General features: G+C 38.8%; 7 protein-coding genes across 7 annotated transcripts; 3 read left to right on the top strand and 4 right to left on the bottom strand.

Annotated features, from left to right (window-relative positions):
- Window positions 1–973: 973 nt before the first annotated feature.
- Window positions 974–2,652, bottom strand: L201_003268 (uncharacterized protein; the record flags this gene model as incomplete). The annotated part of the gene is made up of 9 exons (XM_066219024.1): window positions 974–1,158; window positions 1,231–1,283; window positions 1,363–1,465; window positions 1,568–1,666; window positions 1,741–1,821; window positions 1,915–2,067; window positions 2,167–2,232; window positions 2,328–2,430; window positions 2,602–2,652. The coding sequence occupies 9 exons, from the start codon at window positions 2,650–2,652 to the stop codon at window positions 974–976; spliced, it is 894 nt and encodes a 297-aa protein (XP_066075121.1).
- An 850-nt stretch (window positions 2,653–3,502) lies between these two features.
- Window positions 3,503–6,796, bottom strand: L201_003267 (plasma-membrane proton-efflux P-type ATPase; the record flags this gene model as incomplete). The annotated part of the gene is made up of 5 exons (XM_066219023.1): window positions 3,503–5,786; window positions 5,844–6,373; window positions 6,456–6,550; window positions 6,636–6,676; window positions 6,747–6,796. 5 exons carry the CDS (start codon window positions 6,794–6,796, stop codon window positions 3,503–3,505), a joined length of 3,000 nt encoding a protein of 999 aa, XP_066075120.1.
- Window positions 6,797–11,859: 5,063 nt separating this feature from the next.
- L201_003266 (uncharacterized protein) lies at window positions 11,860–14,347 on the bottom strand (the record flags this gene model as incomplete). Its single annotated transcript, XM_066219022.1, has 14 exons — window positions 11,860–11,880; window positions 11,941–12,000; window positions 12,077–12,495; window positions 12,572–12,673; window positions 12,734–12,785; window positions 12,851–13,083; window positions 13,166–13,265; window positions 13,332–13,532; window positions 13,608–13,642; window positions 13,740–13,907; window positions 13,972–14,036; window positions 14,119–14,130; window positions 14,209–14,230; window positions 14,320–14,347. The coding sequence occupies 14 exons, from the start codon at window positions 14,345–14,347 to the stop codon at window positions 11,860–11,862; spliced, it is 1,518 nt and encodes a 505-aa protein (XP_066075119.1).
- Window positions 14,348–16,026: 1,679 nt separating this feature from the next.
- Window positions 16,027–18,560, top strand: L201_003265 (uncharacterized protein; the record flags this gene model as incomplete). Its single annotated transcript, XM_066219021.1, has 7 exons — window positions 16,027–16,129; window positions 16,218–16,325; window positions 16,415–16,851; window positions 16,917–17,059; window positions 17,119–17,709; window positions 17,788–17,927; window positions 17,989–18,560. 7 exons carry the CDS (start codon window positions 16,027–16,029, stop codon window positions 18,558–18,560), a joined length of 2,094 nt encoding a protein of 697 aa, XP_066075118.1.
- A 389-nt stretch (window positions 18,561–18,949) lies between these two features.
- L201_003264 (uncharacterized protein) lies at window positions 18,950–19,954 on the bottom strand (the record flags this gene model as incomplete). Its single annotated transcript, XM_066219020.1, has 4 exons — window positions 18,950–19,001; window positions 19,337–19,454; window positions 19,657–19,672; window positions 19,808–19,954. The coding sequence occupies 4 exons, from the start codon at window positions 19,952–19,954 to the stop codon at window positions 18,950–18,952; spliced, it is 333 nt and encodes a 110-aa protein (XP_066075117.1).
- A 1,115-nt stretch (window positions 19,955–21,069) lies between these two features.
- L201_003263 (uncharacterized protein) lies at window positions 21,070–21,567 on the top strand (the record flags this gene model as incomplete). Its single annotated transcript, XM_066219019.1, has 1 exon — window positions 21,070–21,567. The coding sequence occupies one exon, from the start codon at window positions 21,070–21,072 to the stop codon at window positions 21,565–21,567; it is 498 nt and encodes a 165-aa protein (XP_066075116.1).
- Window positions 21,568–22,680: 1,113 nt separating this feature from the next.
- Window positions 22,681–26,150, top strand: L201_003262 (uncharacterized protein; the record flags this gene model as incomplete). The annotated part of the gene is made up of 9 exons (XM_066219018.1): window positions 22,681–22,698; window positions 22,857–23,971; window positions 24,063–24,264; window positions 24,355–24,752; window positions 24,887–25,009; window positions 25,071–25,216; window positions 25,278–25,342; window positions 25,423–25,869; window positions 25,974–26,150. The coding sequence occupies 9 exons, from the start codon at window positions 22,681–22,683 to the stop codon at window positions 26,148–26,150; spliced, it is 2,691 nt and encodes an 896-aa protein (XP_066075115.1).
- Window positions 26,151–26,164: the final 14 nt, after the last annotated feature.

Below are 26,164 nucleotides of genomic sequence, written 5' to 3'. Positions count from 1 at the left end.
TATTCCACTTTTTATGCATCTTTTTAGATGATGTATGAATTCTCATCGAACAAGTTTCTATGTTTCAAACGTTTTGAGTTATCCTTTTATAAGTTGCGCATGCATTTGAATTGTATGGATTCAATCAACATTGATGTGAGTTCGTATTCAAATCATCCTTTTTCCTTGATTCTGATATCACATACGCTACTTATTATCAGAGTCGTTAATAATGCAATGAAGTTTGAAGCACATTTGATGAACAACGATAATTTGCCAAAATTACACCAAGTACTAGTATATAATTCAGATCCAGAGTTAAAACCGATCAACACATCGAGAACGACATTTAAAGATAGCAAATATAAATAATCAAATTTATAACTATCAATTTGAGCGATAATCACTTTATTCATCTTGATTAAACCCTTTCTAAACTCTTCACTGGGATTCAAATGAAACACTATACCACGCTATATCTCCTCAAGTTATCTTAATTATGTAATGATGAACAGGTTATTTCACCATATATGCCATTTATAACGCTACGTGTACCATTTACCCAATTGAATAGAGAAAGAAAAGATATGGTGTTTTATCTGTAGTAATTCAAATAACATTAAACTTTATATGATAAACCCCTACTGGTCGTTATCTCCAGTATTGTGCATTTTACAACCCGGCACGATTCAGAAAAGAAGTAATAGCACGATAGCATGATAGCAGGATCAATTGATGCGCTGACTTGGATAAAGGGATGTTTATTATTTTAAGTGTACATGACATACTAATAGTAATTTCACAGTAATTTAAGAAATATAGATAATTTACCTTCTGAAAAATTTCAATTCTTTCCTGTCTTTCCCTAGGCCTGCTTCCTGTTTACAAAATCCTGACAACGTATATGTACTCGACGTGAACTTATAGCTCTTTCCTCGTGTACTTTATGGACATTCTAAAAACCCCGACAACCTCGCAGTATAGCTTAGTCTACCTAAGGAGCAGTCGAGTCAAAAACAGTCTTGTTACCGGCGCCTGGAACAGTTGTTGATGGGTGTTGAGCAGTATTTGAAGTAGTTGGATATCCTGCTGTTGAGTTTGGTACGGGAAGTGCTTCGCCTTGTTGTCCAGGTACATAGGCTTCTGCTGGTAATCCAGATTCATCAAGACCTTCAGCGGCTGTGAACCAAGATTATCAGTAAGTCGTGCTTGAGGACGAGGAGGTAGGTGAACTGGAAAAGATCGACTTACCTTCAATTATATCATACATTTCTCCGGCAATTTCGGGAGCAGGTACTCTTCCACTATATACGATGAACCATAAACCCATAATAATTAGCCCTGATAACTCAATTATGAAAAGCGTGAGACTACTCTACTCACGATAAAATATCAGTTGAAGAGATACTACTTCCGTAGAAATCTCTATTGGCATCTTTTCTTTCTACTAAGATCGTACCGTCTAATGTCAATCCAGCGAAAAGACCTAATCAAAAATACGTTCTTGCATGTTAGCTGATCATTTCCATCATGTGCTGACTTGAGTATATAAAGGTGAATAAAACGGTATATTGTATAACTAGCTTACCTTTTGATCTACTATAACTGAACATTGGAGCTGGATTAGCTAAAGCAGATGAAACTTGACCACCTGTTCCAATGGGTCCAGCAGCGGCAGATATTCCACCTAACAAGAGAGATTAGTATAATGGTGTTATTCACCGATAACCATATCTGTCAAGGCACACTGAACTGACTTACCCCCTACAGTAACATTACCGCCTCTTGAGAAAGCTTTAACAGCTTCATCTGAATTGAGTACAATGACAACCTCAGTTAAATCTATTGGGTAAATGGATATATATCAGCTTTCACCAGTTTACATATTAGTCCAATTGATTGGTAGTCCAAATTAATCAATATATCTTTACTCACCTGCACCAATTTGTAAACCCCATCCAACACCTGCAGTAGCAATACAACTTGGTGCAGACCAACTTCCATCAGGTAAACGTGCAATAACTAAACCTGAACCTGCTTTACCTGAAAATACAAATCCTGCTTTTAAAATTGTGAATACTGCTAAACCTGGAAATTGGATAGGCATGAAGATGGATAATCAATTAGCCTCATTTCCATCAGGGCACAGTATGTGATGAAGAAGATGATTTTTTGAAGAAGACATACCTTTAGCTTTTTGTAATACAGCTTTTGGAATTGAATTTAATGCTGTACGGGTATTTGTTGGATCCGCTGGAAAAAACAGATAATACAATATAATACAATTTATATAGGTATATAAGTCCAGAGCTTATCACTAAGATATAAAGGGATATTATATAGCTTACCGAGAAAACTCTTAAGTATCTTTGCAGCTTTTTGTGATTCACCAGGTAATGAGAAAGATTGCATTAAATTTGAACTTCCTGATGCTGCTCTAGATTGACCATCCTACATTCATAAGTAGAGTCAGCTTGACACTAGTCTTGAATATCATCTAGAAATGAAATGAATTCATCAGATATAGAATGATTATCTATTCATACAGATCTTTATGGCAGTGTGTGTTTGGGTATACGAGGTTCACAAAATAAAGAAAAACAATTCATCATGGTTACATACCTTTAAAGCAGCTTGTGCTTTACCTAAAAATCCACCGAATTTACCTTGCATCTTGATTGATCTTATCTTTGAATGCCTTGAGCAAGATCTTTATGTATTATACAACCAAAGTATCACTCGCTGTATTTGTGTTGAATATATATAATATGAATGAGAAGAGAACGACAACAACGGGTACTTTACATAACCAGTATCCCGACAACCGTTGATGGTAAGACGTCATCATAGATAGCTACGGTGATTTTCAATAATTTAATATAATACTATCACCCCACCATACACATCGGTTACCCTTATCAATCCCAGTCACAACCTATAACTTGTGTCCTGGAAGGCTTCGAGCTTTACTTTTGGGAATGTTTGGACTATTCCATTGCTAAGGTGTCTTATTGCTATTAATGCGATATGCCATCAATAAATGCAAAGTGCAGCTTGTAGTGCAACAATAATCTATCTAATCCGATCAAATTTGCATTCGAAATGTTTTTAATTGTTAAATATTGCTATGCGTTAAGAAAAAGAAAAAAAAAGCTACTGCGACACGAACTACGGAAACAGAAAGGCTAAAAGCTATAATTTATAGATATTAATTTAATACTATGTATCTGATTTGATTTATTCGAATTAAAGAATTTTATATTTCAAAAATACAAGGAACGGATAACTCGTATAAAGGAAATATATCAAAAGGGGTTAAGGAGTTTGAAGAAGGATTCGAAATGCGAGTGATTAAGAATGCAATGATGTTTATGATATGAGGATGTCAAGAATATTATGCGGTTGTCGAAGCTCTAGAGTAGGAAGATTCACCTAAAGACTGCTAAGCGGGAAGGAGAATAGGAGGAGCGAGTCTTGGCTACAATGAAGGGAGAACAAAACCGTTATAAGACAGTCAAACTGTTTATGCGGCAGGTCTTGAGTGAGCTCGGGTAAGAGCAGCACCTGATTGTTGGGCTTGGATTGAAGAGAATCTTTGTAACTCGTTTTGTGACATTGAAATCTTGGCACCACCTCTGAGTCTGTTGGCGGCTCTTGATAAGAATGAGGTTCTGTTGGAGTATAAAGATTCGTGTCTTGAAGCAGTTCTTTGAAGTCTTTCACCATTTTCATCGACAACTGGAGTAGCAGCTTTGGCAGCTTTTCGTTTTTGGAGGAAAGCGATAATGGTCTTTTTCATGAGGAATTTGATAGCATCGAGAGGGAAGTACCAAACAATGTTCCAAACCCAGACAATACCGATCCATCCACCAGAGATAGAGTGAACTTGAGTGAAACCCCAGTTACCGAAGGCGGCAATGATGGAAGAGATCAATTGAGCAAGACAGAAAGCAAGCATAAGAGCAATTGAGGGTCTTTCAGTCCATGAAGGTCCGTGAGATCTGGTGACGAAGATAAGAGCTTGAGAGATAATGGCAACTTGGAGATAGATAACCATATGTCCTCGAGGATCGTTGACTTCCTTGATGGCTTCGACTGAGAACTTGTTCTCGAAGAAGTTGGTGGAGTGCATGACGGCGAAAAGAGCAATGGTGGAAGCTGAAAGATAAAGACCGTAACCAATACCGTAGGCGAATACTTCGGCAAGATCCCATGAATCTGGAGTGGTAGATGGTAAGACTCGATCAAGAGAGAGGGTCATGATGGTACCATCGTTAAGAACGGCGATAATAAGAACCATGAATGATGGGAAATCGAATTGCCAGATGAATGACATGATGGCGAAACAGACGACAATTCGGATAGTAACGGCACAAGCATAGATGGCATAGTTTCTCATTCTTTGGAAAATAACTCGAGATCCGTAGATGGCGTGGACGATAGTTGAAAGACCAGGTTCAGTGAGGACGATATCGGCAGCACCTCTGGCAGCATCGGTAGCACCTTCTACAGCAATACCGACGTTGGCTCTTGAAAGGGCAGGGGCATCGTTAGCACCATCACCAGTCATGGCACATAAGTGACCTAAAGCTTGAATTCTCTTGACAATTTCGAATTTGTGTTCTGGGAAGACACCGGCGAAACCATCGGCATCCATGATCATTTCATCTAAGTTGGCGTGTTTACCACCGGCGACTGGACCATCTTTAAGAACCTTAGCTGGGTACATGTGGTCACCAAGACCAAGTCTTCGACCAGTTTCTTTAGCGATAGCAAGTTGATCACCGGTTACCATTTTAACTTTGACACCGAGAGCCATGGCATCATCGATAGTTTGTTTGGTATCAGATCTAGGAGGATCAAAGATGGAGAGGAGACCAACAAGTTCGAAACCGTTACCAGCAGAGTCGGCGGCATCACCGGTGACATCTTCGTAAGCGACAGCGAGAGCTCTAAGACCTCTTCGGGCGAATTCTTCAACATCGGCTTCAAGTTGATCCTCAAGTTCAGAAGTTTTACCTCTTGAACAGAGTTCGATGATGATACCAGTCATACCTTTGGTAGCTCTCTTGAGTTTACCACCATCTCGGTTGTCTCGGTAGGTAATTTCAGTTCGTTTGTCGACAGGGTTGAAAGGTTTGAAGTCAAGAAGTTCGATACCTTCTCTAGCCATTTTTGGGTCTGGGAGGGTACCAACGACACAACCATCGATAGCATCTTGGTTTTCGGTTCTTGAACAGTAGGCAGCGAGGAGACAGACACCTTCGACATCCCATTTGGAGTAACATTTGACGTTTTCTTTATCAATGGTAAGTTTGTTGGTGGTAAGGGTACCGGTTTTATCGGAACAAAGGATGGTTACACCAGCAAGTTCTTCAATGGCAGTGATACGGGTGACAATAGCTTTGTGTTTGGCGAGTTGTTGAGCCCCGACGGCAAGGGTAACTGATAAGACAGTAGGCATAGCAATTGGGATACCACCAATGAGTAATACAAGGATAGAGTTAAGACCTCTTCTGTATGAGTAGTGGAATTTAGGGTAAAGGATGACAATTTCGAGGAGGACGAAAAGACCGATAGAAACAAGACAGAAAGTACCAATTCTGGCCAAAACCATTTGCAAGTGGCCGGTTTGATCATTGTCTTGACCGACAAGGGTAGCGGCACGACCGAAGAAGGTGTTTGGACCAGTTGAGATGACGACGGCTTCGACTTCACCTTGTTTACAGGTGGAACCGGAGAAACATTCATCACCGAGTTTCTTTGATACAGGAAGAGATTCACCAGTAAGAGCGGCTTGATCCATACTATTTGGAGAACATGGGTCAGCATTGAAATAAGTGTAAAATAAAACTCCAACTTACGAAACATCAATAGCTTCAGTAAGACGACAATCGGCAGCACAGACATCACCGTGTTTGAAGGCGATCATATCACCAGGAACCAAATCGGCAGATTCAATGTCTCTCCATTTACCATCTCTCTTTACTTTAGCTTTGGGGGCAAGGGAGTCCATAAGAGCCTTAACAGCGTTACCAGCGTTTCTTTCTTCAACAAAACCAATAGTAGAGTTGATCAAAAGTAAAAGAACAATACCGACGAAATCTTGCCAATCGGGGGGATCACCACCACCATTGGAAAGAGCGATAGCGACAAGGGCAGCACCTTCCATGACCCATGAAAGAGGGTTCCACATGAATGACAAGAATTGGAGGAAGACATTTTCTTTCTTTTCTTCAAGTTTGTTTGGACCGAAGATACCGATACGGTCGGTGGCTTCAGCTTCGGTAAGACCACCTTCGTCACATTGAAGAAGTTGGAAGACTTCTTCCATGACAACGTGTTCGATATCGACCTTCTCTTTGTCGTAAAGATCGGTAGCAGTGAATTGAATCTATGATGCGGTTTATATCAGAATAGTTCCCATGACATACAAAGGAATGCAGGTGGCTTGCTTAACGGAATTATGTACTTACGGTGTTCATGTCAACTTTAGCGTGGAGATCACCTTCAGTCTTGTGTTCCATTTCCTTGTATTCTCTCTTCTTCTTTTCGGGAGCGGCATCCACAGCTGTGAAAAGGAATGGGAAATTGTCAGTTGTGTTGATTCTTGCACGTGCGACGACCTCAGGGTTGATAAGATCCGCTCCACTTACCTGGAGCATCACCGGCTACTTTGTTCTCGATAGAGGACTCCCTACGAGGTGAAGCAATTAGTTAGTAAGCATCTAAAACAGTGATATGGCGGAAGCGTCGAGAGCACTTACTTGATAGGAGCCTCCTCGGTATGTCCAACTTTTTCATTCAAGTTAGACATATTGGGAGTTGTTTATGTGGGGATGTGAGATTGGTTTGTTTGTATTATTACGGGGAAATTATATTTATAAATAGATCTATATAAGATAATGAATTTTGGGATGTTATTAAAAAGATTCGCCTCAACTATGTGTGTTTAGTTGTTGTCGAGCAGGCTGATGATATTGTTTGAGACTGGCTGGTTTGAGATTTGCCTAGAAGCGGGTCAAAGAAGGATTCTGATAGAAAAGGGAGGGAAGGAGTAAGTCAGAATCCTAATATAAAGAAGACCACTTCTTTTATATCGAAGAGAGTTATTTTACCTGGTGAAAGGAAAAATAAATGAAAAGAAGGAGGGGAAAAGAACAAGTTTATTATATACGGATGAGACGGATATAAAACTAAAAAGAAGAAAGGAAGATGTTATATAATCTGAAAGAGAAAGAGAGAGAGAAAGAAAAAAAAAGAAAAGGGGGTTTTAGCTTTGTGTGTATGGTTATGATACGGGGAGGGAGGTTTTTTTTTCTCTTACGCACGGTGATAAACCTATAGTGGGTGATGTTATGTATTGTTAGGTCGGTTTGTTGGTTTGGTGGTTTGTTTGGTGATGATTCAGATTTAATCAGTGAGAGATTTGATTGGATTTGACCGAGCTAGGTACTATTTGGGGGTTTGTTTATTACCTAACAAACCATCTACGGTGAGGGAAAAAAAAAACCTGGGATATATTGGGATTATTTGATTTGATTATTTGGATTTGCCAATTAGGTCTTCGTCGTCTACCCTTGTTTTTCTCCTTGGAAGACCCCTATTAAAACAAGATATAGAGAAGTGGCCGTAATCGGATATGACTTAACTCCTGATATGATTGGATTATCCCATACAAGTACTCTACTCATGCAAGAAAACAAGGCTACATACATAAGAAACCGCCTCATACGGTGGTCATAACTAAACCATGGCCGCGGAAATGTGAAGTATCATGATTGACGGCATCATAAGGGGTAAAAGATGGAAAGGGGATTCATTTCATCATACTCTTTTAAGGGTTCCAGCAAGGTTTTAGTATGGATCAAAGGCAGAATATCCGAAGGAATCAACGCTAAAAAGGGTAAAAATAGTGTAAAGCAATTTATCGGTAGTGCCAGAATAGGTTGATTTGGTTTGTTTGTATGTAATTGCTGTATGTATTTATGGTATCAACTAACTGTGCTTAAAAAGATTGATTCAAAACGCAACAACAAAAGCTAAGGGAAAAACCAGAGTTGGCTTGCTAAAAGATGATTCCTCAAAGGGGATAGGGGATAGGGAGAAGATTAGCAGGTTTTGGATCTTGTATATAGGGAAATTGTCCGAGAATCAGCTAAAAATCGTTTTATCCAAAGGTGAAATATCATTTTTCTCGGCAATGATTCTTTGATCATATGGGGATTACGCATTCTTTTCTTTGCTCTTAATTGGCTGTTCAAGTACAACGCACATTGAAATTTTGTTTAATTTTCTTCGTTTGGTTGGTGAATTCAGATTTCTGGAAATTTTAGTATCAAAACGACGTACAAGCCCAAGCCACTTTCAAGGGGAAATTTAATGAAACTTCGTTCCCGATAGGGAACTAGGATAATTGTTCCTCGTGGTTATGACAGCATAACGATTGTTCCTGTTTGATGACGAACTTGTCTTTTCGCTTAATGATGGGAATAGGGATTTTTTGTGTATTTGCAAATCGTTGAGGCTCCCAGCTTGATCCGCGGGGTCAAGCGTATCACATCATGTTTTGTTTGTTTGCATTTTTGTTTGTATACGGAAATATCTGTGGCAGTTTTGGCTTCGCTTTGAAAACGTCTAGCTCGGTCACGCTTGCATGGTCAAGCAGACCTAACTGGTGCCAAGAAGGTGAAACGTCCACTGAACTGGTCTATATGCACTGGTTTTGCGCAAATATCTGGCGGATTTCCGGAGACAAAAGCGATATATGATGCCGAAGATCAGCGAGGTAATAAGGATAATAGCATCCAAAGGAGATCGGTGACCTTTCCATCTTCGGTCAAAGGTCACGGAATAGCATTTTACTTGTCTTTTGTTCGGTGTTAATTTCAAGACGACATTCAAGACGACGAGGACGTGCTTATCAATATCACTCAAGATGGCATGAAGATCATATTCATAAGCAAGCACACCAGTATGAGGTGTTAAACAATCGAAATTTAACCATATCATCCGCGGCCGACCGAATACAGGTATATCGGTCTCATGCGAAATTTCGAATCCTGCTATCTGAGTTGTCAGTTGAAAATTCGAAAATATCTGAAATATCATTCCAAAAATGACAGAAGTGGCGTTTTGTTTTCACTAAATTACTTTTTTCAGCACTTTTGTAAGTCTTCGACTCATTAAGCAGCCGCCGGCGACCGTTAAGTTTAATGCCTCATTCAGATTTTCATTACGATCCCCTTCTCAGAACACAACGTATGCATAGTGGTAGGTAGTTCAGCATGTAAAGAGATACTTAATGTACGATCTCACGGAATATATCTTTACCAAGTTGGGACGTACGGATATATGTTATGGACTTGAACAAACAATCAAACCAGAAACTACACAAATAATCCGGAAGTCTCAGGTTTTTGATCCGAGTTTCTTGCCTTGTAAACGAAACCCTTTCCCGAGGAATTCCCATTACCTGACAAGTCTTTGCTGTAACCTGATAACAGGATTTTAGTCTGCAATTAGCATCAGTTAGTATCTCCTGTCCTTTTCTCATAATGGGATGAAAGATGTTTACCTTGCATCCGTTTACAAGACGAGAATAAAAACGGGATGTAATTATTTAATCGCCTAAAATCATTCGAAATTATCGCTTAAACTGTTTTGCCGCAAAAATAATACCATATCTTCACATCTCCATTTTTATCGAATTCTTTCTAGCTCGTTATCACATCTTTATATTTGAGGTTTTTGGTACGAATTACATAATTATATACGTACTTGATTTTCATGGACCTCGTTTCACTTTTCATCTCTGCAACCGCAGGCGAGATCTCATGTTACATATTTTTTTGCATCTTTATGCGAACCCCATGAGATCTAGATATTTAACAACCCCAACATCGAAGAAGGGGGTGGGTTCCTCAAGACTCCAGCTTATCTCTGATATACGAATCAATTTTGTTTCTGAAGACTTGTCAAAAGGAATGAAACAAGATTGGATGGAGCCCAACTATCGTGGATCTGCAATTTCCGTTTTCATGTACCTTTTTTTCTTTTTACTCTCACGATTTCAAAGCTTGGCTGCTCTTGCCAAGGAATGTTTTATGAATTCACACTTTACGCTTTTCACATACTCTATGTAAAGTACTGTAGCCTTTAGACGGTGTTTGTGCAGATCAAAGAAATACGAGAAATGATCGCCAAGAAGTATGCATCACCTAATCTTCTGTTCCCGTGATCATACGTTCAAGGACTCCCATTTCATAGCGCAAAAAAGGAGAAAAACATAATGATTCCACTTTATATCTTCCCACCTGATATAATGAATTGCATACTCTTTTGCATCTCTGTATCTTGCCAAATATTGAAAAAGAAAAAAGAATGCCACACAAAAGTGACATAGTAACGAATATGATGTGGCATTAATATGATCACTTCACATTTTAGCATTGTGATGGGGTTGCATAGCAGTAAATAGACATTTAAGTCTATTTTCAAGTACGGCTTCAACCGACAACCGATAATATAATGAATAACCTGAACTAAGAGATTAATTTAGTGAATCCCTTTTCACCTTATCTTCTTTCGGTATCTGTTTGCCAACTGAGAGACCAGAGTACTCTTGACTTCTGAGAAATTTTCGGGGTCCTACCTGCCAGAACCGCGCCATATGGTGCCGAATCAAATGAATCTGATTTAAGACTAATATTACTGGTCGCAAAATTATCACCGAAGCCGCCGCCGGTATCGTCGCTTTTAGCTCTCTGATAAAAGAAGGAAATACAGTTATTAGCCTGAAATATCGGTTTTATGGTTCAGCTGTACTAAGTTACTGATGGTTAAATACAATATTTTGGTGAGTTCACACCTAGCAAAGTATGATACAGCTTTCGGCCGAATTCAGGAATCGGTCGAAAAGGAGCATACTACATACAAGGACGAAGATGATTGCCTCAATCGAAGCGTTTTCATGCACCTTCATGAAACAGAGTTTCAATGATGTGAGGAAAAACACACGGAAGATCATTCTCCGCACTAATTCCTGCCTGAGAAAGACTAACATCAGCCATATATGTCATAGATAAACCAAGCTTATGGTCAAACTCGAGCTTTAAGAGCAAAACGAAGAATGGATTGTTTGGTCCAGTGTTTCATATTCACGCTTTGTTCTTTTTAGTGGCTGTTTCATTAATCTCAAGCGTTTTCGGTGAGCGAGAAAGCTGTATCGGCCTGACGGTCCAGTCTCTCCATTTTTTGTACTAGTATGATGAATCTTTTCGGTACTGCATAAAGTACATCGCAGAGCTATCGGTAAGCGGTCATTGAGTCCGCTGTTCTTCGTTCTTAATCGGTATACCGGCCTCTCATCTGTGAAAATGTTCATCCTTTATATGGATACAGAACACTCTCTTTTTCAACCGACGAATTTGTAAATGTAAAGCTGAAGACTTGACTACTTGATCACGACTGGGAGTCAACCGCTGTTCATCGATGTAAAGAGTTGTATATTCAGGATCTTTCTATCCCTATAACTGGTATGAGGTTGAAGACATCAGTGTATGAGGGAGTGATACAAGCCTAGGTCAATCGCATCGTTTATCATCAGACGCTATCCTGTAACAAATCATAACATACGTTATATCGTCGATAGAGTTCTGGACCATTATAGTCATCCAATTTCACTGATCATTTGGAAATGCCATCGCTCAGGTTGGCAGAAGAGAGTAAAACAATGACGAAAATATATGCCCAAAGGAAATACACAATATCCGATATACAAGATCCATACATAACTGTTATAAGTAAATACTGCTTCAAGTGTCAAAACCTATTGATAAGTTGAACGACCCGCTCTGCACGAGATGTTCATCTAGCTGTTTACCCCTTTTGAAACCATTCCTATAAGAACACAATATCAGCAGGCAATTGCGAATAGGAGATGACTATGTGGGTACTTACTTGAATAGAATCTCCGAATGCTTTCAAAGCAGCGTCGATATTCTCCAAATCCCCTGCAAACTAATTCAAAATACCCATTAGCTGTACAATCACTGCACTGATCAAAGGTTACATAAAATCAGGAAATTGAACATACTGTAGCTCTAAAGAAGTTAAGATCTTCAGATTGATCTACACCAGGTTTTTCAACTATGAAAACTTTTGCTGGTAAAACAACTACTTTACCATATTCAATCAAATGATTAAATAATTCATCAATTAATTCACCAGTATTGGATGTATATTCTTGTTCTGATGATTTTGATGATGATTTTAATTCTAAACCAGGTGCAATCTCTGGTTCTTGACCTACAGTATCTAAAGCTAGATTTATTGCTGCATCAGATGAATTACCAATTAATGTTTTTCGGTATCTTGGATGTGAAGTGACATCAACACGTAACCATTGGAACATTCCTGCACCACATGGTACAGTCGTAACTAATTCTTTAGGTACATATTCATTTAAATTATCAAGGAAATAATCTCTCTTGTGTTGATATTCAAGTCTTACACCTAAAGCAGAGCACAAGAATTAGCCGAATATCTTCAGAACATGAATTTAATTTTGGTTTGCTGAATGCGAGCTCACCCCACATCCATCGGAAGAATCCAGCAATACCCCAGTGTCTGTCTGAAAGGTATGATGCCAGTACAGACTGACTGAGACCGTTAGGTACTTGAGTAGTGGTTTCTGTAAACTTTGGTGATTAGCTTCACTCGATTCAATCTCATACGGAGCGATTGAACTCACCCCCAATTCTGAGAAGTCTTTCAATGAATGTTGAATTTGCTGTTATCCAACCCTATAAGACACCTGTCAGTTACTCAATATCCACGGCGTTACATCAAATAATATAGTAATACTTACAAGTCTCACACCTGGTCCGAAAACTTTACTGAAAGTATCAATTCTGATAACCCTTCCATCAACATCACGAGATAAATAAGATTTGACACCGGCATAATCATTGAATACCTTAGCTACAGCTTGAATATCATCATCTTTTGCATTTTCTGGTGCAGTAGGTAATTTGGCTCTTGCTTCTTTCAATTGAGCTTTTCTTTTTTCAAGATCAGGTTCGTAATTTGCGAATTGAAGAGCTATTATATGCATTCATAGTATATTAGTGATTTATCTTTCTGGGGTATTGGTTCCCATAAGACATGAAGACATCGGACTTACGATAATAAGGATCATCTTCCATAATGATCACATCATGTTCCTGAGCAATCCGATAGATCGCATCGTATCTTTCTGGAGGTTGTGTCGATCCAGTAGGGTTCTATTGATTGTAGATGATTTGATCGGTATTACTTCGTGTGTGAACATGTAACTGATGTAAACTCACTTGTCCACATGGAATAGTATAAAGGAGATGTGGTTTTCTACCTTGAGTCTTCTCATCCCAAGTACTTAATACCCTTTCGAGGTCTTCAGGTACCAATCCTTGACCATCCACCTTGATGGGATATAATTTAGCTCCTTTAGCTCTGGCAGAGTTCAGAGAGGATGCGAATGAGAATTCTTCAGTTAAGACTGTATCGATGTCCTGCAAGTCAGATTAGGTTAGTCCAGTGATTTAGAGGAGATTCATCGCATATTATACTTGAAATGAGATACTTACAGGTTCGACAAGAAGCTGGAAAACCTTTGAAACACCTATTCACATCATGTAACCTGTCAATCACAATTTCTGTCTCTTCCTTTCTTCTTCTTCTTCTTCTTGAAATTGTTGATTGTAATCAGATAAACTTACCATCTGTATTTCCCAAAGTTACATAAACACTAGAATCTGAAATGGTTTTACCATGTAAATGTAAATTTAATTCTTCTAATTGTCTAATTAATTCAGGATAACCATTACTTAAACCATATTGTAAGATTTCGTTTAAATCTAATATACCGCCTTCATCATCTTCTGTACCTGGACCAGTTTTCTTTAAGTGGATTTGTTCAGTTGGTGCTTGACCTTGTTGCCAATCTTGTACATCTCAATTCAAAGTTGATAATTTTGGTAATGTGAATGTAGCATGGTTCGTAGGGAAAAGAGAAGCTATATGAGGATCCGAATCATTAGTCATTGATTATACTTCATACATGTTTATATGGAGCTTTGATAAGAACCCAAAACGTACGATGAGGTGTACCTATAGAGATTGGTAGATCAGCATAAATTCGACACCCCCAGAGAAGGATAGAATCATTTCTGTATTGCATCGACTCACCTCCTCCCAATGTCAACAATTTCTTATCTCCTACCAATGCTCCTAAAGCCTTCATAGCACTTGGCTGTACCCCTCTAACCCGCTTGGCCAAATGGTGCGTCAAGTCTAAACTTTCAGGTAATATCGGTGCTGGTGACATGTTGTTTACAATTTTGATTGTTTTTACTTCTATGGAGTCAAATAATCTACAACGATGCTAAATAATTCACTAAAAACGAAAGTTGATAGATGGAAATTGAAGACCATGCATATATGCACTGAACACCATAAAGCTTATTCATAGGCAGTCAAGCTAAACAACATCAAATTGATCGCTTATTTGACCTGATCAAATAATCTTGAGTGTTCGAGATAAGGCGTCATATTGCATTATTGTGGAAGAGCCGACAACGCGGGTCCGATAATAGCGTTATCTATGAGTCTACGAGTCGAAATTTAAACAAGAAGTTCAGTGTAGTCAATCAAATATAAATCATACTTGTAATCTTGCGTGATTGAGAATCTGAACCCAATGAACCCACTTGTCAAATGACTTTGATTATTTTGACTATTATTAATAAGCTCCAGATAGACCATTCATGGCGTAATTTCGGATTTAACCGAATTGAACATTATGGCACCATTCAGCATGATGAATAGTGCTATCTTCTCAGTATGATCCCGATATGTGATAACCTTATATTGATAGCCTGTCTACATGTATATAAATCAACGTTTCTCCAGGTCAAGACAGTTTTGACTTATCACCATTAGACATGTGTCGACTCATATCATAGTGACACCATCCTGCTTGTGCTATGCTTGATGTATCTGTCAGCCGCTGACGGTCTACGTTTCATCAGGATACGTTTTATTTACGTACGAGGGTATGGTATTCTATTTGATTTTACGAGCGAGGTGATTGACGCTGAATAGCCATTCCATGTTTCCATAGTGTGCATGACAAAACTGTTGCTCCTCCCTAGCGAAGCTTGCTAACCATCAATTCTGGAGGCCAAGGGAGGGAAACGTTCTTGTGTTTTCATCGCTTCTACGCAGCATCTTCATCTTGGCATACTTTCCATCTTTCCGATACCAATTAGCCGCCATCGTCTCCCCGGGAAGGGTCGACTCGTGATGTATGTACCATATGCTTCATATTCGCTTTGACAAGGATAAATCGTGATCGACATCAACAAAGCCACATTTCCCATAAGTAATTTTAATGTGGCTACCTTTAGCGTGTTATGCTAGTATGGTGCCCCACAAATAACAATAAAGTGTATTGATCAAATCCTCCACTTTTCATAATTCTGTAACACATGTAATATGTAATACCCCCTTTTACTTTGGTTTCGTTTCATCTTCGAAAACCTATTGCATTACAGTATCTTTCTGAACATCATCAGTACATACACGTAGAATAGGGTATTATAATCAAAGAAGACGACAACGACAGCTTGAAATGTATTCTACATTGTTCGCAAGATTGATATCCTTATAGGAGTTGCCGACAATCAGATCATCAACGCGACAACTGGATACCATCAATTACCTCAGACGAACGATTAAAACGAGCAACAATTTGATCGATCTCATCATCTTCAGCAACACACAATCCATACGCTCTGAGAACGATTCGACCAACGATCGATCCGGCAGCTAGTGGTCAGTCTTCTTTTGATGAAGGAGCTGTTATAGGCTTTCATACCGATCAACCATAACTACTTCTCCAATTTGCTTTGGGGATTGAACATCTTTAATTTTAATCTAACTCTGGAGCAAACCTGAAGCGTAAAGGTATCATCAAGATACGATAATTTCTCCGGCATATACAGAATGCCTACATCACGTTCTCTACTCGCTTCAGGCTACGCTAATATCGATAAACGGGGAGAAAAGCTAGATTCGGTAAGGAAGGAATTGAACCTTGTCATCAACGGTAAATTTAAGCTCAAAAGTATATCAGGACTAAAAGCCTGTCAAAGATACATAAAAGCTAAACATGTTCTGCACTATTGCCTACTTAGCGCTTCCTACACAGATACACCCGTCAGAAAGAGAACTTTATCTCAAGGCAATATTAGATGATTTGAGTGATAGAGATGATGCTCCCTGGACAGTATGGCCTCAGGATGGTAAGCCATGTTGCATCTGTCTATTCAAACCTCGCAAATCGTTCTTCAATCAAAACTAACCGTAGCTCATGACTTCTACTTTTCTGCAGTATATATGTTAGCTTTGACAGCAATCAAATCACTTGGACGTAATCCAGTTGGATCAGAAACATTACTATCTTCAGAACAATTTTCAATTTTATTACATCATTCTGGCTTACCTATCCAATCTACATTTTCTCCATCACGCTCATCACCTACACCATTCTCGTTACCAGCAAGAGAAACTTTGAAAATACTAGCAAATTTATTGGTATTACATGAAGAAGGTAGAAACAAATTCGCTTCTTCAAGCGGAGCGAAAGCTGTCGCTAGAGCTTTAGCAAGAAAAGATATTAACGGAGATGGGATTACATATGAGAAAGAAGAAGATAATACAGAAAGATTATTCTTATTAGGTAGATTAGGCTTTTTGGTAACTATAAATAGATCTAGAGCAGTTGGCGTAATGGTTGATACGGAAAATATAGTTGATTCTCTTGTTCAAGTAAGTACCACGCCTTTCACTTATGGCCTCATCCAAGCTAACTGAGTTTACTACCTCCTCAACAGCAATTCACCAATTTGCAACCAGCTGTTGCGAATCATATGGCATTAAGTGAATTATTGAAATTGACCAATAACATTATACGTTTCTATCCATATTCCACCCCATCTTCTGCAGACTCTGATCAATGGGACTCTAAATTTGATCCGTGAGTTGCCTTTTGTAAAATTGCGAACGTGTAGAGCTGATTCGCCTTATTTGCTCTAGTCTGCTGTATCCCATCTTGTGTCAATTCTACGGTATCTCGTTCATCGATCTCTCTCCGCCGTTATCTCACGCTATTCACGCTTTACTCTCTATTCCATTCGTGACACGTCTATTACCTACATGGCATTCAATTCCAATACCGCCTTCCCCAACTCCAATAGCAGGAAGCGCTTCTCCCACATCTTCCATGAAAAACTTGTTAAACAGGATTTCACATATGTCTACCAGTCAAAACACCAACAAAAAATCATCAACACCTCCATCAGAATCGCTTATCCCACCTATACGGCGTCGAACACCTTCACCAACTTCATCAAGGCGAAGTAGTAATGAATCATGCTCAAACAAGAAACCTACTGTCCTTCCACCAAGTACACAGGATGTATCGGCACTCTCGTCAAGGCTGTTAAGGATATTCGATCATTTTTTCGAGGTTTACTTGCCCTGGCCAAAAAAGCCTGATGATACATTACCTCAAGGTTTGGTCTTGGACGAGATGTTACCTCCATTATTGCTTCTTTTGACGAGGGCTGCAGCAGGTAGTGAAGCGATAAGGAAACACGTGAAGGAAACCCTCTTACCTGCGAACCTGTGAGTTCTAGATTTAGCGTCATATCCTGTTCGAAATCGCCAGATTGAATAACTGATTGACCTGATTTGCGTTCCCAGTGATCGATCTCCCGAGGCTGGACCGCTTGAAAGTAGAAAAGGGGCCTTAGGTGATATACTTAGATTAATGGGTTGTGCTGGACATACTCAATCTAAGAATACAGCTGGAGAACTAATGTGGGCTATATGTAATAATGATCGTGAGTTTTTGCTTGAATTTAAACTGTCAGTGATACCTTAACTGATAATCATCATTGATAGCTGCCGATTTGTGTGTCGAGATAGGATACGGTAATGCAGCTGGAATACTGTTTCAAAAAGGTTTATCTGGACCACCACCAGCTAAAATTGAGGAAATTCCAACTGATCAACCTATAGCACGAATATCATCTGATAATTCTTCCAATACCTCAATAAATATACAACCTGCTACACCTACCGTCCCATTATATTCACAAGCTCAAGCTCAAATTTCTTCTTCTGGTATACGTAATCCAATAACATCATTATCAAACACGACATTAGAAAATGACAAGGATGAAATGACAGAAGAAGAAAAAGAACGAGAGGCAGAAAAGTTATTTACGATATTTGAAAGATTAGAGAAAAATCCAGTGATTTCAATGAACCAGAAATCTGAATCTAATGGTGAAGAGAAAAAAGTAAATATCCAAGATATAATGAGAGAAAAATTGAATACAGGTTCATTCGAACAAGAAGATATACAAGATCATTTGAATGAATTGAAAAGGTTAAAGGAACAAGATGAAAAAGATGAATTGGATGCTATTAAAGAGATTGAGGAATATAAGAAGAGAATAGGGAAGAAATAGTTTCAGTAGATAAATTGGTGATTGAAATACAATAAGGCGATGATCACTCGAACATTTCAGATTTGAAGCATAGATCATTTATTTTGTACGATCAGTAGCTATGGAGTTATAATTTAGATTGAATGCATCATCGATATATGTACTCGCAAAATCTCAAGTCGTATCATATTAGTTTATAATTGATGATCTTTAGTATCTATCCTTACATGTAAATGACATGAAATCGATGCTGGATACTTGTACCAGTCCATTCTGTTTGTTGTTTTGATTATGCGATTTATGTCTATACAATACATACATGACTAATTGTGCTCATATCCAATCTGAATATGGAAATTAAGCGTCTTTTCCCTCTAGCTTCTAAACTATCTTTCTGAAATGGGTGGATTCTACTCTTTCATAGTTTCATCAGGTACACCTTGTCTCTCTTGAATTGCGGTTCTACAGATACAAGTAAATCAGTATGAAGAATTTTCAAGCTTAAGGAGGGGAGATTGCTCGGAATTGAATGCCTTGCAACTCTTTCAATGTTGAGATTTTGATTATTTTGTTTTCCTTCTTTTCTTCCTTCTCATTTTAGCCTGAATTTCAATAGCCTAAACATATAGGGAAACAATCGTGATAAATATAGCTGGTATATTCCATCGATCGCCTTTTCAATCTACGTATTCCCTTACACCTTTTTTCTTCCTTCTGCGATCCTCCTTTGATATACTTATGGTATTTATACCAAACGAAAAAAGGAAAAGAAAAAACCATAATTCACGTCAACTCACCTCAATTGCTTTGTGAAATCATCTTCTATATCATCATCGTCCCAATTATCTTCCCATAAATTATCATTTGGTCCGTCACCTGCTTTTTGCATTGCATCTAACACATTTCCTCCGTAATCTATCGAAGGAAACGGTTGGAATTCAGTTAGCATAAAAGGAGGCTTACGTGAATTTCATGGTTGCAATCTTTCGTCTTCCATGATTGAGGATGTATATAAAAATTTAATGTATATGAGTAGTATCTTTTAACGAGATCGCCGCCCTCTTTCCACTGTTCCTTCAAAACACAACAGATCCCTATAGTGTGAAATGATATTTACCTGTCGCTGGGAAATCCTGTAAAGAGGAATAGATCATCAGTATTATAGTCGTCATCATACAAATCACATCATTTCGCGCAAGCAGGAAAAGGTGTATCTAGGCCCCTTATCTGTTCTGAGTCAGAGAAAAGATATTCGTCAGACGACTTACCTCAAATTCATCATCATCTTCTAAAGCACCTAATTTAGGTAAAGTCTTCTTTTCTGTTTGTTGAGCTGTTGTAGGTGTAGTACCGTTACTTGGACCGGCAGTAGCGTTTTCCTCTGTTTTATCTGTTGATTGTTGTTTGTCTGACATTTTGATTATCGTATATTGTTGATGTGAGATTGCCTACACTGATTAGAACGTCAAATTCGAAACTGAAGATAGCTAGCTTTCCCAAGCCTCGACATTCCCAACATCATCATCGCTCGACGCGCAACCTCAATAACGCTGACCTCGTGTAAAACACGTTTTAAACCGCTAACGAGGGGTGCCACTTTTCGGAGATATACTCAAAATATAAACCGCCAATAGGGTTATAACCGGTAAATCATTTCCCCTTTATCTCTTAGTCCTTATGCTAGGGTTAGAGCTTCTGACAGTGAGGAGAAATCCGAGTCGAAGCAATTGCTGATTGCAAAAAAACATCCTACCGTTGTATTGTGTCTTAACGGACCGATACACAATTTCTGGAAATAAGAATATATCTTAGTAATTATATATAATAATTAAGATCATTCAACTATTCATTTGTTCTTTTTGGTTTGATTTAGTCCATAGGCCTACAGAATCATAATCTACTCTCTCGAGATGGCATGTATGCCCCGGCTTAGGCAATGGCACAGAGAATGCGATTTATGCCATGAGATCGACTCGATGTCACTGATCATCCAAGTCGTCTTTCAAAGCAGCAACCCATGATCAACTGTCTCGTAGCGTTGCTGAGTGGGAATCACGACATCATTTCGTGTGAAATTTACCTTACATGGAATCAAGGAGAATATGACTTACCTTTTTACATCCAAGTCTTGACACAGGAGTGATCGTTATCGTTTGTTTGGCTGGGAGCAAACTTGTAACTTGTATCACAAACACGATCCGTTATCTGTTTTCAACGTCAACAGACGTCTCCTTTTAGGTTGAAACCCTTATAGTTAGCCAAGAACAAGACTGCGCTGAAAAGACGATAAGCTTCATTACGTCAATTGACGATCTTTGATACTCTATTTGTTCGACTCGTTCATCAACTCGCTTCGAATATATATGAGCTACAATTCAACAAGCGAACGTTGACACTGATAGCGGAATTGCGCATATATAAACCCTGATCTCCCTTACTATTATCATTTCTATTCTTCTTCTTCCCATATCAACAACTCAAACACCTGGAAAATATTTAATCACACGTTTCAACAGAATAATATCATAAGATGAATGACAAGCCCAACGGAAAAGTCCTTCGAGGTACATTCCAGATAGGTCCAGACGGGCTACCAGAGCTGTTCGACAAACAAGGTACTTCCAAACAAAGTGATCAAAGTGTAGCATCAACTCAATCTGAAGTTGGATCGCCCATGGAATATCACGGACTTCTCAGTTATTCACGTAGATCTACCTCAGATTGGGAGGACAGAAGAGCGTCTGAGTCTCAATCTGATCAAGCAGGTTCAAAAGAATTTTCCGGTCATCTTGGATTCTTCAGACCACCTCCTCACAAATCGACCCAAAGCGATATGGGTGAAACGACCAAACCAGAGCAATCAACTAAATCTGTCGGTTCCGATCACTTGGATCGTTCTGACACAACCATAGCAGCAACAGCCTCAGGCTCTGATGACAGATCAACTGCACCTTCTTCAGTCAAAAAAGGTAAAAAGAAGTACAAACCCGTGAACATCACTTATAATTCGGTTGCTGGATCTAAATAGCGATGTATATTTCAGCCTCTTATCGGTTCATATCTATACTTATGCATCGCTTTGATTGATTCTTGCAGCGAGCATTGTCAGTGATAGCGTGTAACTTTTATATGCATGATGGATTTAAAGGGTGATATGATAGATAACCCCGGTATGCTGTTACCCATTTTGCGATTATCTTGAAATCGTTGCCACTGCCACTCAACGTTAAATAAGAATTGGTCGGTTACGGTTATAGCTATCGCCGCGGCGAGAATCGATTCTGATATATATATCAGGAAATCCAATTGCGGCATAAGCTTAAGTACACACTTGTAGTCACCTGCCTTTTATCATTTCTCTTGTAATTGATCACATCAGCTATAACGTTATTTCCTCATTGGAATCCGATTGACTTTATTTTATGTTTCTTTCTGTCTCCTTCTTTCTCCATAACTATTTGAACGTTGTACATGAATTGGGTTATATGTTGCCAAGATGCCCATAGCTAGACTGCGATAAGCTGTGTACTAGACTATGCAAACGTACGCGTATTCTCCTCTTGTATTGCATATTGATCGGGGAGCACCGCAAGTGGGTACTAATAATGTATCCAAAAGTATGACGCAAGGGAGCTCCCGACTAGATGTGGGAATACAACCTAAGCTAGTAGAATTTAATCCAGGAAGCAGCTTTTCACTCGTCGGATCTAGGTTGTAACCTTCGCCTAACACCACTCTTGCTTGGCTTATCAATAATCATCTGTTTCCTCTACTCCATCATCAGCATAACTACAACTATCATTCATCTATTTCGTTCTGTAATATCAATTGCATCTGGCGAAGAAATTTGCAATCGCCCTTCAAACACCATTCACTACAAAGCATTACTGTAGTGTCATACCGGCTTCTTACATCTATACAAAGTTCCGGTTTCAATCCGTTCTATCCTCATTTAGAAACAAGTTTGGGAGATACCTCAAAGTCAGCTGTTGACATACGTACATACTCCTTGACACTTTTATTGCATATCATCATCATCATCAATTTCTTGTCAGAGGGACGTAACTGGATTACCACGACTCGGTAGTAACCCCACAAACTCAATCAGCATTATCATCAGAACTCGAAATCATATGCAAAGATGTTGAAAGGCGTAAAGGTACGTATTTTGGTATCCACTTGCCACCTTTGCTTTTACCAACTGCACTCATTCAACAATTTGTCATCAACCTAAACCTTGTCATTCTTTCGTTACTCTCCATACGCGATTACTAAGTAAATCGCATTGACTGATTGAATTATTTCTACAATAAATAGCAATTGTGGCCTTCGTCACATCACCACAATAACAATAACAACAATAACAGCAATCACACAGAACGTGACACTCATTCACCTACATTATCACCTTCTCAATCATTCGCATCACTTGGTGGACCTGCGGATCAAGCTACACCAAGAGCCTCAGCCCATCCTACAGCTAATCCATTTGATTCAGCTACAGTGCCTACAATTCAACAACAACAACAATATACAGGAGGAGGAGGAGGAGGAGGGACTGGGACTATCACACCTGGGGGTAATGGATTAAGTCGTTCAACAGCAAGTTTATCACTTGATCCAAATTCAAAAAGACCAAATTCACCTGCCGTAGGTTCAATTGGATTACCTGGAAGTGGTGGACCAAGAACACCAACAAGTCATGGATTTATGCCTCTACCTTTAGGTACACCAGGTGCAGGTCAACCTACAACAGGTGTAACAGTTGGTGATTCTGTTGGAATGAATACAGGTATGGGTTTCGGTTTACATGAACCACCAAAGATGAGAAAAGCAATGTCGAAATTAAATGATGGTTCACCTACCACAACTTCAGAAATAAATTCAACTTCAACAGGAAATCCTCCTGATACGATACCAGCTCCACCGGAAACTGATCAACCTATGAATTCAAATTCAAGTACAAGTGCAGGTTCTTCAGCAACAAACACGGGTGGAACTTCTACACCTCAACATAGAGAAGGCGGTGGACCAAGAGGTACATTAAATGTCAAAGTAATTTCGGCAAGAGGATTAGCAGTAACTAATCAACCTGATGGATCACCACCACAACCTTATGTTGTAATTCAATTTGAACAAAATGAATATGTTTCTTGTCCACCACATCAAACTACTTCACATACTGCTGTACCTTTTACACAATCTACACCTCAACCATTAGGTGCACCTGGAAACTTAACTAGAAGTACAAGTGGATTAGGTGTAGGAGCTATTTCAAGAGCGTTCGCAGACGCTGTAGGTAGAAGTAAATCTAGAAGAGAAGCTGATGGAAGTGGTACAATGACTCCAAGAGCTGAAGAACCAAGTAATGGTGGAAGTTGGTTAGGTAAACCTGGTCCTGGTGATCCAATATGGAAAGAAGAAGTTACTTTGTGAGTTTTCGCCCTTTTGATTTGATCTTCGTAAAAGAGTATCTGTTCGGTAATTCGCAACTAACGAGCTGGATGCTTAAAACCAATATAGCGATCTTACATCCAACCGATCCGCACTTCATGTTTCCGTCTACGATAAAGGTAGAGCAGGTGAAGGTTTCTTGGGAATGTTAGATATCAAACCTGTTCTACAAGATGGTTATACACTTGATAATTGGTACAAACTGGCTACTCGAGGGGAAGAACACGTTACTGGTGAGATCTGGATTCAAATGACTTATAAGGTTGTAAGAGTGAGTCAAACTTTTCTATACCCTATACTCTAAAAATCCGCTTGCGTTACAATTGAGATCGTTGTATTGATAATTTTCGCGTAATCATAGAAATCATTATCATTAAAACCATCAGATTTCGAATTCTTGAAATTAATTGGAAGAGGAACTTTTGGTAGAGTTTTCCAAGTTAGAAAGAAAGATACAAGAAGAATATATGCAATGAAAGTATTAAGTAAAAAAGAAATCGTCGCTAAAAAAGAAGTCGCACATACAATTGGTGAAAGAAAAATCTTACAAAGATCATTAGAATGTCCTTTTTTAGTTGGATTAAAATTTTCTTTTCAAACTGATAGAGATTTATATTTTGTAACTGATTATAAATGTGGTGGTGAATTATTTTGGCATTTACAAAAAGAAGGTAGATTTCAAGAAGATAGAGCAAGATTCTATATTGCGGAATTAATTTTGGCATTAGAACATTTACATAAATATGATATTGTTTATCGGTAAGTGAAAAAACCAAACAGTTTCATACCTATCTCTCACGCTCTCTACCATTTCCCTGCGAAATACAGTTAGGGGGTTTCCAATGATACATTCCTCAAAGAAGCTGACTAATCTATTTTTTGGCCCTATACAGTGATCTTAAACCAGAAAATATCTTACTTGACGCGACAGGTCATGTAGCATTGTGCGATTTCGGTTTATCAAAACCTGATTTATCAGATGATAAACTTACAAACACATTCTGTGGTACTACAGAGTAAGCTACCTTATCAAGACCATTTGCGGAGGAACAAGCTTACCATTTCGTACTTTCGTAGATATCTTGCTCCTGAAGTACTGCTTGACGAGAAAGGTTACGGTAAACATGTTGATTTCTGGTCATTAGGTGTATTGCTTTTTGAGATGTGTTGTGGATGGAGTCCTTTCTACGCTGAACAGACTCAAGAGATGTACAGATTGATCTGTGAGTATCTCTCAGCTCTTACTTGTGAATAGTAATTAGCTGACTTTAACGTGTTAAATAGGTTACGGAAAAATTCGATTCCCTAAACATGTTATTGATGATGACGGAAAACAGTTCGTTAAAGGAGTAAGTGATACCTATACATTGGATGAAAAGGTGAAACATCTTTCCCATAGACGCGACTGACATTTGTAAACGTTTTGCAGCTACTCAACCGAAACCCTCAAAATCGATTAGGTGCAAGAAGGGGAACAGAGGAATTAAAAGAACATCCATTTTTCAAATCGATTGATTGGGATCTGTTATACAAAAAACAGATTACACCACCATTCAAACCTATAGTTGATTCTGATGAATCTGTAGCGAACTTCGACCCAGAATTTACAAACTCATCATTGATTGAAGCTGGTATTATACCTTGGGAAGAGAATGAAAGTACTTCAGCTCCTCAAAGTGGAAAACATTCTTATTTAGGTCCAGGTGGTTCATTATCTTCTGCAAGTCATATGAATAATGCTGCACCAGGTTCAAATTCTGGAATGGCAATCAATAAACCACAAAGACCGCCTTTACCTGGTGCTTCAGGAAGTCCTTTAACTAGTTCTGTACAAGAAAACTTTAGAGGTTTCACTTATACTGGTGAATCTTTAATGGTAAGTTTTATCGTCCATTTGAACATTAATCAGGGATATGACACCGCCATGACTCCCAAAAATATAATAAGAAGCTGATTTTTCTCTGTTCTAATTCGACATAGCCTCATTCCATGTTAGCTGAACAACAAATGGATTCGGACAGTGATCCTGAAAATGCTGTAGATGACGAAGATGATGATGAGGATGAAGAAGAAGAGGACGAAGATGAATATGAAGATGACGCCGATGCTGATGGTCTTAGAACTAGAAGACAGAGTGATGTGGATATGGATCAATGAACATCTAAAACGCA

This window comes from Kwoniella dendrophila, chromosome 4 (genome assembly GCF_036810415.1).
Source record: "Kwoniella dendrophila CBS 6074 chromosome 4, complete sequence".
NCBI classification, from domain to species: domain Eukaryota; kingdom Fungi; phylum Basidiomycota; class Tremellomycetes; order Tremellales; family Cryptococcaceae; genus Kwoniella; species Kwoniella dendrophila.
Note: the sequence above shows the minus strand (reverse complement) of the source record. Positions and strands in the feature narration are given on the sequence as shown.